Source organism: Camelus bactrianus, chromosome 25 (assembly GCF_048773025.1).
Source record: "Camelus bactrianus isolate YW-2024 breed Bactrian camel chromosome 25, ASM4877302v1, whole genome shotgun sequence".
Lineage (NCBI taxonomy): Eukaryota > Metazoa > Chordata > Mammalia > Artiodactyla > Camelidae > Camelus > Camelus bactrianus.
In genome coordinates this window covers 35,901,807-35,915,119 of record NC_133563.1, presented here as the reverse complement: position 1 = coordinate 35,915,119, position 13,313 = coordinate 35,901,807, and the positions used below count along the sequence as shown (strand labels likewise).

The window sequence follows — 13,313 nt, the reverse complement described above, 5'->3', positions numbered from 1 at the left end:
GAGATTACTAGACTGTAGACAGATGATCAAAATTTTTAAAAAGAGAGTGAAAACACAAGTTACCAATAACGAACATAAAAGAAAGGGCATCACTACAGATTCTGCAGACATTAAAAGAATAATAAAAGTGTACCATGAGAAATCATGTTCCAGTAAATCTGACAACTTAGATGGAAAAAAAGTTTGAAAGACACAAATTACTAAAGTTGGCACAAGGAAAAAACAGAACCCCTGAGATAGTCATATTAGAGAGTTTAATTTTTAGTTTTAATTAAAATTTTGATTGTTAATTAGAATTTTCCCATGAAACAAACTTTAGGCTCAGATGTCTTGACTGAATACATGAAGCTTTTAAGAAAGAAGTAATAGCACTTTTTTGGGGGAGATAATTAGGTTTACTTATTTATCTATTTGTCTGTTTATTTATTTAATGGAGGTACTGGGGAATGAACCCAGGACCTCATGCATGCTAAGCATGTGCTCTACCCCTGAGCTATACCCTCCCCCACCCCCGAAATAAGCACTTTTACAAAAACTCTTCCAGAAAATAGACAAGGAGGGAATACTTCCAACTCCCATTTTATGACACTAGCTTCATCCTGGTGCCAAACCCAGAGACATTATGAGAAAATAAAACTTTAGACCACTATCCTCGTAAATGCGTAATTGTTAAGCCTCAAAACAAAACACTTACAAATCAACTTCAGTGATGTGTCAGATGGATAATGCAGCATGACCAATTCAGGTTTAATCCAACAACACAAGGTGGTTTTACTTACCATTGAAAAATTAGTCAATATAATTTACCGTATTAGCAAAGTAAAGGAGAAAAATCATTAGATCATGTCAGTTGATGAAAAATCATTTGACAAAATGCAACACTCACTTATGATCCAACTCTCAGTAAACTGGGACTAGGAGGGAATGGCTGCAAACTGGTGGAACGCGTCTGCAGACCTGCCGTTCCGTGTAATGCTGCACTTGGTGGTGAGAGGCTGAATGCTTTCCTCTAAGAGCACACGCAAGGCAAGTGTTTGTGCGCTTACCACTGTGTGTGTTACTTTTCTGCCAGTCCTAATCAGAGCAATATGATGAGGAAAGTAAAGCTATGAAAACTGGAAACGAAGCAGTGCGGTTGTATTATCTGTGTGCCTTTGTGTGATCACATGACCATGTACATAAATATTCTAAGGTACCTACCACTCCAGAGAAATCATTAGAACTAGTAAGTCAATACGCTAGTGACTAATAATTTGTAAATGAAATTTTGAGAATGTATGTATTGTAATAAAAAATATAATGCACTTGGGATAAATTTTTAGCAGTCTGTTGCCTTAACCACTGGGCTGCCTTGTCTCACTGGAAACCATTTTAAAAAATATGATTTCTACCTTGAAAATGACATAGCACAGCTAAGGAAAATTAAAGAAGACTTAAATAATTAGGAGGAATACCATGTTTATTGATTGGAAGAGTTGGTTTTGCTAAGATACCAGTTTCCCCAAATTTGATTATATATTCAGTGCAGTCCCAGTCATAATCCCAGCAGGATTGTTTTTGGAGGGGAATGGAAATTGACAAGCTGTTTTAAAAGTTATTTCAAAATGAAACAGACTATTGCCAAAGGAATAGGCTAATGACTTGAGAAAAGAACAAAGTTAGAAGACTTCAGCTATATGATTTTAAGACTTATTGTAAAATTACAGTAATCAAGAGGGTATGCTATTGTTGTAAATATGGAGCAGTGCCGTAATAGATAGTCTGGAAATAGCCTCTGTCCTTTATGATCAATTGATCATATATAATCAACAAGGTATGAAAACAATTTCTGTGGAATGAAAATCTTTTCAACAAATGGTGTTGGAAGAATTGGATATGTACGTGGTGGAGAAAAGAACTATCACCTGTGCATCACATCATGCACAAAGATCCATTTGAGAAGGGTTCTAGGTGTAAATGGAGAAGCTAACTATAAACCTCCTCAAATAAAAGTAGCCGAGTGTCTCCGTCACTTTGGGGCGAAGCTTTCTCAGATGGGATCAGAAACTGCTAATCATAAAATAAAAAGTTGGTGATTATCAAAATTAAAAGCTTCAGCTCATCAGAAAGCAAGCTACATACTGAGGGAAAATGTTTACAATGCACTTATGCAACACAGGTCTGTATCTAGTATAGAACAAAGTCCAGAAAGTAAATGATGAAGAGACAAAAATGGGCGGAGCACTTGAACAGATATTTCACAAAGGTATACTAATGGCTTGCAATCACCTGAATGCGCTCAACTTTATTGACCGTTACGGAAGTGAAAATCGAAGCCTCAATTAGGTACCACTATAAACCCTCTGGAGTGGTTAAAATTAAAGAAGATCGCCAACATCAAATGCTGGTAAGGCTGTGAAACCACCAGGACACTCGTAAGTTGCCTCTGGGAACGCAAAACAGGACAGCCATTTTAGACATCGGCCAGCCAGCCTGCCGCGAGTTGTAACATCTACCTCCCCAGTGTCCAGCAGGTATTTACATAAGAGAAATAAACATTCACATCCATGAAAAGACTCCTGCAGGAATTTTCGTAACAGCTTTATTTATAATAACTCCAAACTGGAAACAACTCCAAATGCCCACCAGCAGATGAATGAGTAAACAATTTGTGGCTTATCCACACAGGGGAGAGTTGCTCAGAAGTAAAATGGACCATTGATACATGCAACGCAGGGAATAAGCTCAAAGTCACGATAAGTCAGAGGAATCTCGTCGCAAAGGAAGACATACTGCTTGACTCCATTTATACCAATTTCTAGAACAGGAAAAATGTGTATTTCGTTGTGTATAAATTATACCTCAACTTTAAAGTTTTGCTCGCATGTGAAAATAAATACGCAATTGAAGAGAGACCAGTTTTTACTGGAGAAGTCTAGGAAGGCTTCACAGAAGGGGAAACATTGTCCTAATTCTTGAAGAAAGAGTAGGATTTCACCATTTCTTCTCCGGGAGGAATTGGGAAAGTGTTGCTAACTGTGTTTCTCTTTCCCTTGCTGGATTCTGACCTCTGTGCAGTCAGGAGCCAGGCACACTGGCACCCGGATACCCTGACTTCAAGGCCTCTGCAGCACAGACAGGGAGATGACCGCATGCACGTTGTTGGAGTCTTTATGAAGATTCAAGCTGAATTTGGTGCAAAAAGAAGCCGCGTAGACATCACAAGATAACCTTATTGCTGGCATCAACAGAATCATCTGCTCTGTTCTGAAACCAAGATACAAAGGGATATTGCTCCAGGGGTAGTTTGTGTATCAGCTCCTTTATTAATATTGATAAGCTATGCAGGTTTTCTCATTGGTGGTTTTTTCACTAGTAGAGGTCTAGAAGAGGAAGGGGGAGGGAAACCCTGTTTGTTCTGGACCCACTCTATTCTAAGGCTTGCCCTAGGTCCTCTGTGTTCAGCATCCCATTTAAACTCCAGAGAACCCGTTGAAGTCAGCATTGCTGTATGGAGTTGCACATTAATGGGAGGCAGAGATGCGATTTGAATTATGGCCTTGTTGGCACCGAAACCCGTGCTTTCTGCCACACCTGCTCTGAACTGGGATTCTGGAGACCTGGGTTCCTTTTGCCCCCATGGCGTCTTTGGAAGCTTCTCTTTGTTTCTCCCAGCTTCAGCCTTCCTGTCCCTCGTGGGAGTGATCACCGGCTCTGCTCACCTCCTGGGTGTGTAAGAGAATCAAATTAAACAATAGAGGGATCCGTGTTTTCTCGAAGCCAAAACACAATAAAGGAGGGAGGTGCACATTATAGGTGGGAGGTGGAATTCTTATTGGGTTTTTTTTTTAAAGCGTTCTCCCTCAGGGGTGTGTACATAGGTTTCAGCTGACTTTTATTTAGGAGATCAATTACCTTTGAGATCCACTTTTTGCACCAAGCTGCCTAGTAATGTCGTTAGGGACAAGATTGAAATGGATTGGGCCATGCCGCCCCGTCTGAGGGCCGAGCCTCCCTCTCCTCCGGAGCCATTTCTTTCTCGGCTGTTAGGATAAATGGTCCAGTCTCAAACATTGCTACTCTGAGCAATGTGGAAAACACACTCCCCTGAGCAGGGTGCAAGGTGCGAGCGTTATTACATTATTAATAGAAATCATACAGCTTGACACACCGCAGTGCTTCTCTCGGCCATGTAGAAAAATTCCATTTCCCCCCACGGGGTGGGACCGCGCTACTCTGTGGGGAGCATGTGCTCACCGACACGCAATGAAGGCAATTTCAATGTTGGATTTCATCATGGACCATCTTTTGCAAGTTGCTGTGTTATTTAAATTGGTTTTTAAATTTAACAAGAATTGAGAATTTTAACAAGCACAGGATTCAGAGCCCAGCGGACCTGTATCTGATTTCAAATTTTGATTCTACCACTCATTTGCTCTGTGGTCTCAGGCTAGTCATTCCTGTTTCTTTAAGCATCATTTTTCCTTCATCTTGAAATGAAGGTAACATTGATCTTGCAGGCTCGCGGTAGGGCTTAATAAATGTATGTAGAGTGTCTGATACAGTGCCTGACACGAGGTAGAAACTTGGGGAGTGGTGGTTGCTGAGGGCAAGGTAAGGGACTCCCACTCTTGCGTTGTGGGAGTGACACAGGGACAGCCCAGCTGGGGACTTGTGTCTGGCTGGTTGGTAAGGAAACTGGGGCTGTGTTACTGAGAGGGAAGCCCTCGCCCACCCGAGAGCTCCAACCTCTCCGTGGCATCCCTGAGGCTGGGCTGTGAGGAGCGCCCTGGGCAGGATGGGAGAGGATATGGGACACCTGCCCCGAGACCGGCTTGTGTGATGGGAGGGGCTGGGGACGTGCACTCTGCACCCGGCACCCTGCCTCGGAGTTGGCATCTCATCTTAGTCAGTTCCTCATCAAGTCTCCTGTTGGAAGGAGCTTAGCGACTCCGTTACTTTGCTTCATCCCATCCTGCTCCTATTGACCTGTGTTCCCTGAAATGATAAGCACGCTTTTCATCATCTTTGCAAGTGTTAACGTAGTGTCTATCTGCGCAGGCAGGAGCTGGGACCCAGCCCGGCACGGCTTCCATCCAGCTTGACACCCTCTCGGTGGTTAGCGCGCGGGTCCCCGGCGTCCCCAGGGAGAGCTGCCGAGGCAGACCACCTCCCAGTGGACTCCCTCCCACTTTCCTGTCTGCACAGCTGTGTCTTGAAAGGACCTTCTTTCTTTCTTACTCATACATATTATTAAATTATTGCAGTCAATAATTTTAAGTGATCTATATTTTACTTTGAACTGTATTATTGAATGTTGTATATTAATATTCATTTAAAAACACTATCAATATTCATTTAAGGCATTTAGAGATTGCTCTATTTAACAAGTAATATATGCTAATTATATAGTAAGGAGTATGATTTATAAACGTCAGTGAGAAAGGCCCACATCATGTTTGATTTAGGAGTTGGGTGTGTGTTAAAAGGGAGATTGTTCATCACAGCAATGGGCCTGAGTTTCTCGTGACCTTATATTTAGAGTTTTTGCATTCTGCATTTTCAAAGTTTTACTGCTTAGTTTAATCATTACAGAGTTCATGTCAAGTGGTGATACATGAAACATGATTTCTGGTTGTTATCTGCAGGTACATTTCCATCCTTTTTGAACTGGACTTGTCTTCAGTCCCAGAAAACGAAAAGCCAATATGACATAGTTGTCATTATATGTTACCTTTTTCACCTTGGATTTTGAGGCACAAATGTCTGGGTGTTGAGTCAGTTTCATGCCCTTCTTAACATGTGGTCTTCATGGTTCTTTTCTTATACCTGTGGCCCATTCTGAGGACAAATGAGATGATGTAACAGGGAGTAAATGGTGTGTTTGTTGCTGAGCGCTGGACCCTTGTGAGATGATGCAGCCTGGGGCGAAATTATATCACCAGAAGAACGTTCTGGTTATTTGTTCTATTTTTTCCCCTTTAGATTGAATTAAGCTCCCTGGCTTTCTTAAGACTTACATGAAAGCTCTCCATCCTGAGACTAGCTACTAAATTTTTTTAGGAAAGAAGACAGTTTAGAGCAGGCAGGTTTATAGAACATTAAAAGACCCCACAGTTTTGGCCAAAGGTGTATCTGGCTGTCACTACACGTTCGACTGTGTCTCCCGTCACTTCACCGCACGCTCAGGAACGATGGAACGTTGATGTCTGGACCCTGGGAGGCTGGGAGAATTTGGCCGGGCCTGGGGAGAAAGGGCCCCCGTACACTCTGGGCGTGGCGCCGTGGTTTTAGATGGACTGAGGCCCGGGCGTGGGGTTTCTCACACTCAGTTGTCGCTGAGTCAGCATGGAATAATCAGCTGGGATTGCTTCGCTGGCAGGGTTGTGAGCGCCTCTGCTGCGCCACTGACTGCAGCCAAGCTGGCAATACTCACCCGCTCCGACTTCTGGCGCCCCCTGCTTGCAGCGCTGCAGAGCGCTTTCGCCTTGCCCCTCACTGGCGCCTCCAAATCATTCCATGACACAGGCGCTCTTGTTCCCCTGGGGGAAGCTGAGGCTCAGAGAAGTTTAATGATGCTTACATGCAGTGGCCAGGAAGCAGCAAATCTGGTATCGGAACAGACTTCGTGCCCTGCAGCTCATGCAGCTCATGCAGCTCATGCAGCTCAGCACGAGGTTTATTTTTTATTACATAGATTTTAAAAGATTTAAATTAATGTGATAAAATTGACTTTTTCTGGAGCGCAGTTGTGTGTTCTAACACATGTGTTCTGCCACAATCAGGATAAAAAGCAGTTTCATCACCCCCAAAACTTCACCCTGCTGCCCTGGCAGTCCTGCCCTGACCCGTGTCGACCACCGATGGGCTCTCCACTGCTCTGTGTCCTGTAGACTTTTCCAAAATGTCATGTAAATGGAGTCACACTGCATGTGACCTTTCGAAAGTGACTTTTTTCACTCGGCATAATGATTTTGAGATCCCTCCCTCCTGTTGAGTTTGTAGTTTGATTTGTATTTTTAAATGCGGAGGAGCAGTGCATTGAATGGATGCACCCCAGTCTGTGGGTCCATTCTGCAACTGAAGGACATTTGAACTCCCACCATTTTGATTATGACTAGCGCGGCTGTAAATACCCGTGCAGAGTGTTTGTGAATGTAAGTTTTCCTTTCTCTAGGAATGGAATCACTGGGTTATATGGTCAGTGCATATTTAACCTTATAGGAGACCCCCAGGCTGTTTACCACAGTGGCAGTGCCATTTTATTGTCCCGTGAGCAGTATATAAGTATTTATATATATATATAAATATATATATATACACACATATATTATAAAGGTACTCAGTAGACACTGATATTTTTCAGATGAAATAATTACGAAAATGAATTGTCCTAATTCTGGACAGAAGAAATAGTGTGCACTGAGTGTACAGATGTGATTTCACACACGCTGCTCTCTCTGCCTGGATGGAGCCCCGCTTTACCCCAGCGGCCTCGCCCCCTTCCTCCCACTTGACTCCAGATTCTTCCCTGCTGCTGAGACCTTGCCCCCTTCCTCCCTGAAACCAGGCAGATGGATTTGTTCTTCAAAGACGTGCTCTGACCTCAGTTCTTCCAGGAAGCTTTCCTGGGTTTCCCTATACTTCAGGAAGATGGATCCAGAAAAGAACCCCCCCCCCCCAAAAAAGCAAACAATAATTAAAAGTACATATACGCTCAAACACATCTTAAAACTTGAGAAAATTGTCCTGAGCGATGCGGAGAGATACAAAGAGTGAATGGCATTGTCGTGAGCTCACTGCCGCTGCAGTCTGGGGAGGGGAACTGGTTTATGAATGATGGGTGGAAAGTGAACAGCAGGCAACAGTTGGAAGGAGTGGGAGCACTGGGGCAGGACACGCCACACTCAGACAGCGAGCCAGGAAGACAGGACGGAAAAGTGCTACGTTCCGACGTCCTTGACTCTCGTGCAGTTTTCTAACAACTCTATTCTGTGAGTGAAGACAACACGTATTTGAACCTTTTCTTCCCTGCTTTAGAAAAATCACTTCAATTTTCTTCCTGTGATAAGTGTTTTCTGAATTCCCTTTTATGATGAAAGATTTCTCTGTGATTAAAGAGTTCATGAAGTTATGACAAAGGCAGAAGGGATTGGATCTTCCCTCTTGAAAGCTCATCTTTCTGTGAGCTGAGTGAAGAGGCCTCTTGTAGGCAGCTGCCGGAGCTAATGAATGTTTTTTCAAGTGCTGAGCCTCTGGGGAGGACACCCCACCACAGAACCCAGAATCTACCGACGTGACCCCGCTCTTCTAAGACGCGGCGTGCAGCGTCTCATGGCAGTAAGAGCCGGACCGTCAGGTGCCTCCTTGCTCCCTCCCCAAGAGCAGGTGCACGTGCACGTTTGGAAAAACTGGCATTTCACAGGTGCCCAGAGGCTTTTTGATGATGTCTGTCTTTGTGTGCGTGTGCGTGTGCGTGTGAACCCGTGGACACGTCACTGTGCCCCTCTCTCCCTCAGTCCCCTTCTCTGGAAAGAACAGTGGACGCAGTTTGGATTTGGCATATGCATCGTCTGCTGTGAGCACGACAGGGTTTCAAGCTCTAAGTCTTGGGTCTCAGTCATTCACCAGCATTTTTCGTCACCTTCTGAGCGTCACTCTCCTCTCCTGTCACTGGGTCTCAGGAGCACGCCCTCCCAGGGCTTTTGTATGAAATAACTACATGCAGGCAGCCCGGGACATGGGTGTGAGCCCTCCCTCCACTTTGCTTAACAGCCAGCGACGTCTTGCATCATCACACTTTGAGGTGCACATTTGAGGATTCAGATGCCCTTTGGAAGGTCATGTTTTGCAGAAATGCTCAGCCGAAAATGACCCAGAGCACAGATCCTTCTCTGAATCTGTTTTATTTTCCCTTCAGTGAAAATCTCCTTACCCTGAACCTCCAGAAAGGAGAATGGCTTCTGCCTCTGTTGCTCTTCCCTGGCTGCTCCTGTCTTGAGTCCGGCTGTCCCGTTGGGAGGAGCGGACACTTACTGACCAGCTGTCACACGCAGCTGTGACACTTGGCATTTGAGATGCTGTGGTAGTTTTCGGCAGGCATTCGACTGTCATGGAGACCTGACAAATGGCAACTAACCAAATGAAGCGTGTCTGGTTGGACTTTTGTTTCGCATGTGTAGCTAATGAGTCTACGCCATCATTTCCTGGACCCCTCTTCGAATGCCCCCCTGCCATCCACAGCCGTGGTGCGTGAAGGTCTTGAGGGTCCCCAGGGTCACCCGGTTTCCCTGCAGAAGAAGGAAGGGAGCGGGGAGGCGGAAGGGTGATGCCTCCCCTTCTCAAGGGCTTGTCTTCTTATTTGGGGTGGAGCGCCTCCAGAAGCCTGCAATGGGCTAACTTGGTCCGTGGCCCTCCCCCTGGGGAAGGGGCCGATGGGAACTTGGTTACTGTGGCTTACTGTCTGCAGTAGAGAAGGCCAAGGAGAGGAGGTTTCACGTGGCTGTGAGTGAAAGTGTTATCCAGAGTTCTGGAGGGAGCAGGGGGTGGTCCCTGTGGGGACTCGCGGTGAACGTGCGCACGGACAGTGTGGACGCGGAGCTGCGTGTGCCCCGCCCAGCAGCCGCCCGGCACCTGTGGAGATCCAGGACCGTGACGCGGTCATGTACGGAATGACACTGTCCCGAGCGCCTTCCCTCTGGGTCCTGTCCCCTAGTTGTCACATGTGTGAGGCTTGGAGAACTCAGGTTACCTTCCCGAGGTCACTCATGTGTAAAGGGTTGTTAAGCATGTGTCCCAGGACCCTAACCCTAACCCTAACCCTACCCTAACCCTAACCCTGTCCAAACCCACTGTTGAGAATTCAGTTTTTTCAGAATGAGTCTCAGTAAACCTTTAGGTCCAGGGACACTTGACATTTTGCCAAATCGCACTTGTGATGTCCCCAGTCGTGGAGACCTGTGGACAGGAGAAGGTGGAGTCACTCCCCTCTTTGGCTGCCAGAAGAGTCTGAACTTCCCTTTGTCTTTGCCCCGCAGTACCCGGCAGTGCCACCTGCTCCTGGACGTCTTCAACTCCACGGAGCACGAGCTGACGGTCAGCGCCCGGGGCAGCGACGAGCTCATCCTGCACGCCGGCGAGTGCCAGCGGTGAGTGTCCCCGCGCCCCGTGCTCCCTGTCCCTGCCTTCATCAGCCGCTCGGGCGACTCTGAAGTAATCCTGCCCTTGAGACCCTAGAGGTGGGCAGTCTGGTACAGTCCTTGTTCAGGTTCAGTGAGAGTCTGCGTGGCTTGAGATTGGAGCCAAGTGTAAAGTCAAGGCAGGACTGAACGGCATCCTCCTAAGGGGGGCAGTGGTACCACAGCTACGTGTGCTCTCGGGCACCACCTCTGAGGATGCTGAGACGTCTGAGCGAGACCTCTCACTTTTCACTTCCTAAGGAAGCTGTATCTGGGGACGCAGGGTGTGGATTTGAGGGATGAATGTCAGTAGCAATGAAATGTTGCTGGCAGGAATTCATGCCACAGAAGACAGGCCAGGCTCAGGCCTCTGGGGGACAGGCAGTGTCACCCGAGCCCAGTCCTTGGTGGGTAAAGAGAGGTGGCCCCACCAGGGCCCAGCCCCGGGGCCAGCCACTGGACGTGCCCTGGCCCGCAGAGGCGCGCAGGGAGCCAAGTGGAAAGCGAGGAGCAAAGCCGGGGCCACAGAGGCCGGTCCCGAGGCAGGACTTCTTAGTGGCTTTGGGAAGCAGCTCTTCTGTGTTGGGATCCCTTCCCCAGGGCCTGGCCCACTCTCAGCTGGGACGCTCCCCAGGCCAGAAGCTGTGCCTCCAAGCCCAGCTCGGGTGTTAGGGCCGTGCCCTCACAGGGGGAATGACAGATGGGGCAAGATTCGGGTAGGATACAGTTTTCATTTTTAATTGTAAAATACTTGAAATAGACAGGAAATAACTAGACACTAGCATGCCTAAGTCTCAGGTTTGAGCACTTTGCTGTGTTTGCTCCAGATCCGTGTGTGTCTGTGTGTGTGCCTGTGTGTGTCTCTGTCTGTCTCTCTCTCCTTTCTGTCTCTTCTTTCTGTCTCTCTTTGGGAAAAAAAATGTTAAAAAAAAACAGCTGATGTGAACACCATTAGTCAGTGGGGAGGAGGGAATACAAATTCAGTCCTCAGTGAGACACCACTGCGTACTCATCAGAGTGAGGAAGATGACAGACTGACAGTATGCAAGTGACAGACTGACGATGCCAAGTGTTGACGAGGAATGTGAAGCAGCTGGAACTCTCAAGCCCTGGTGGGAATATGAAATGGTGCAGCCACTTTTCAAGGAGGTCTGACAGTTTCTTATGAAACTAAACATACACTTTTCCCCAGCAATTCTAACCTTAGTTTTTTACTTATTCAAGAAAAATTGAAACGTGTTTACAAAAAGACCTGTAAAGAACATTCCTAGCCAAAACCTAGAAAGAGCTCAGGTGCCCGTTATGGGAGAATGGCTTAACAAATGGTGGCACTTTTGTAATGGAATACTACTCAGCAACAAAAACGGACAAATTCCTAACACGTCCGTCGCCGTGGGCGAGCATTACACTCGGAACATTATCCTGAGTGCAGGGAGACTCACCCAGAATAGCACGTACCGTGTGAGTCATCCTTCTGAAATCCCAGAACAAGCAGAACTCTTCTATGGTGATACAAGCACCACGGATGCTTCTGGAGAGGCTGGGATGGGCTTTGACTAGGAAGGGGCCCAAGGGGACCTCTAGGTGATGGTCACATTATGCCACTTGATATTTGGGTGTGGGTTGCACAGCTGTTTGCAATTGTTAAAATTTAGCAGGTGTTCACTTAAGATTTTGCATTTCACTGTAAGTCAGTTTTATATCTAAAGAAAAGCTGTAAGCAAATGTGAAACTGGTGATGTTCCCGCTGAGGGATTTGAGGGTGGCATGTGGTATCTGCGCCAGCCTTTGAGATGCCTGCAAATTAGATCCATGTTGGGTAGAGGGATGGAAAGGTGGAGAGACTTGGTTGATAAAGCAAATGTGGTAAAATGTTAATTGTAGAATCTACCAGTGGGCATACAGAGTCTTCACGGAGGATTCTTTCAACTTTACATTTGAAAAGTTTCACAAGAAAATGTTGGGAAAAAATACGCAAATGAAGAAGTAGTGAGGCCGGACTCCCTCCCCCTTCCCTTCTCCACCTCCCTTGTCTTCCTCCCCGGGGGGATCTGCCCTCTGGGAGGCGGTAACATTGTCCACACCACGTTTTACCCCTTTGTTGTGTTTACAGCCACAACAAACATGATTTTCAGAGTGTCTTTTAAAATGACATAAGTGGTTCCATATTGTATGTCTTTTATAACTAGAGCGCTGTGCTCTGGAGCTGAGTACGCGTCGGGGTTTGGCCTTCTGGCCGCTCTGCATACGGGGTTCATGAACGCGCCCCGTTTGCCCGTCTCCATGCTGATTTACCACAAGGTCGCCTCCAGGGTGTTGCTGTTCAGTGTGATTATTGAGGATGACACCCATGAACACAGTCGTACCTGCGATCCGGGGCTGGTCAGTGGGAGGGCGTCGTGGCCTGCCCTTGAAAGGAGGGAATACTGCCTCCCAAGAGCTGCTGCTTCCAGCGGGTTCTCGCTGTGTGGGTGTGTCCGAGGGGCTCCGGGCTCCTCCTGCCCAGAGGCCATGGCCTTGCTGCTGACCACGTCTGGCTCCTGGGTGGAGGCACAGGCTCTTTCCTGGGGCACTGATGCGTCCCTGGGGCCTAAATTGTGGAGGAATCCGTCTGCCCCCCTTGTCTGTCTTGTCTAGATGTTTTGATGTAACCCGAGATCCCAGAGGACGTCATTCTGGTCGCCCCATGACACCAACATAAAACCTGCTTTAAAAAAATTACAAAGAGCTGAGCTTGTTCTGAGCGTGGACTCGCCCACGGCGGCGGGCGGCTGCCTGGCGCTCACAGTGCCTCTCGCACTTGACCGCAGTGGGGTGTTGTGCCGCAGGCCCTGCGTTATTAAGCTTATTGCTCAAATTCCCATTTCTCAGTGCTCCTAACTCACACATGCTTTATTCATTCATAAAATATTCATTCAATAAATATCGATACTTGGAGAACTTGCTCAGTGGTACCTGCGTCAGGCTCCAGCCACGACAAGTAAGGACCCCTCTTCCCCCAGAGTGACCATACGGTATGACGAGTGTCTCATGCAGCCGGGGCGGCCCCGCTGGTCCTGCCCGCGGGGTGTCTTGCTCTTTCGTTGGGGGGGGGGGGTGAACCAGAGGTCACGCTGCTGCCTTCTTTCATCTCGGGAGTCAGCTTGGGTGCTGCTT

The 13,313-nt window shown here is 47.1% G+C and overlaps 1 protein-coding gene across 3 annotated transcripts in view; it reads left to right on the top strand.

Annotated features, from left to right (window-relative positions):
* TRAPPC9 (trafficking protein particle complex subunit 9) overlaps positions 1–13,313 on the top strand; it is a 404,238-nt gene that overhangs the window by 242,673 nt on the left and 148,252 nt on the right. For all 3 annotated transcript variants that reach the window (XM_074353143.1, XM_074353142.1, XM_074353144.1), the window contains one exon: positions 10,017–10,127. In XM_074353143.1, the coding sequence (XP_074209244.1) occupies positions 10,017–10,127 (111 nt within the window). The remainder of the gene's footprint in view (positions 1–10,016; positions 10,128–13,313) is intronic.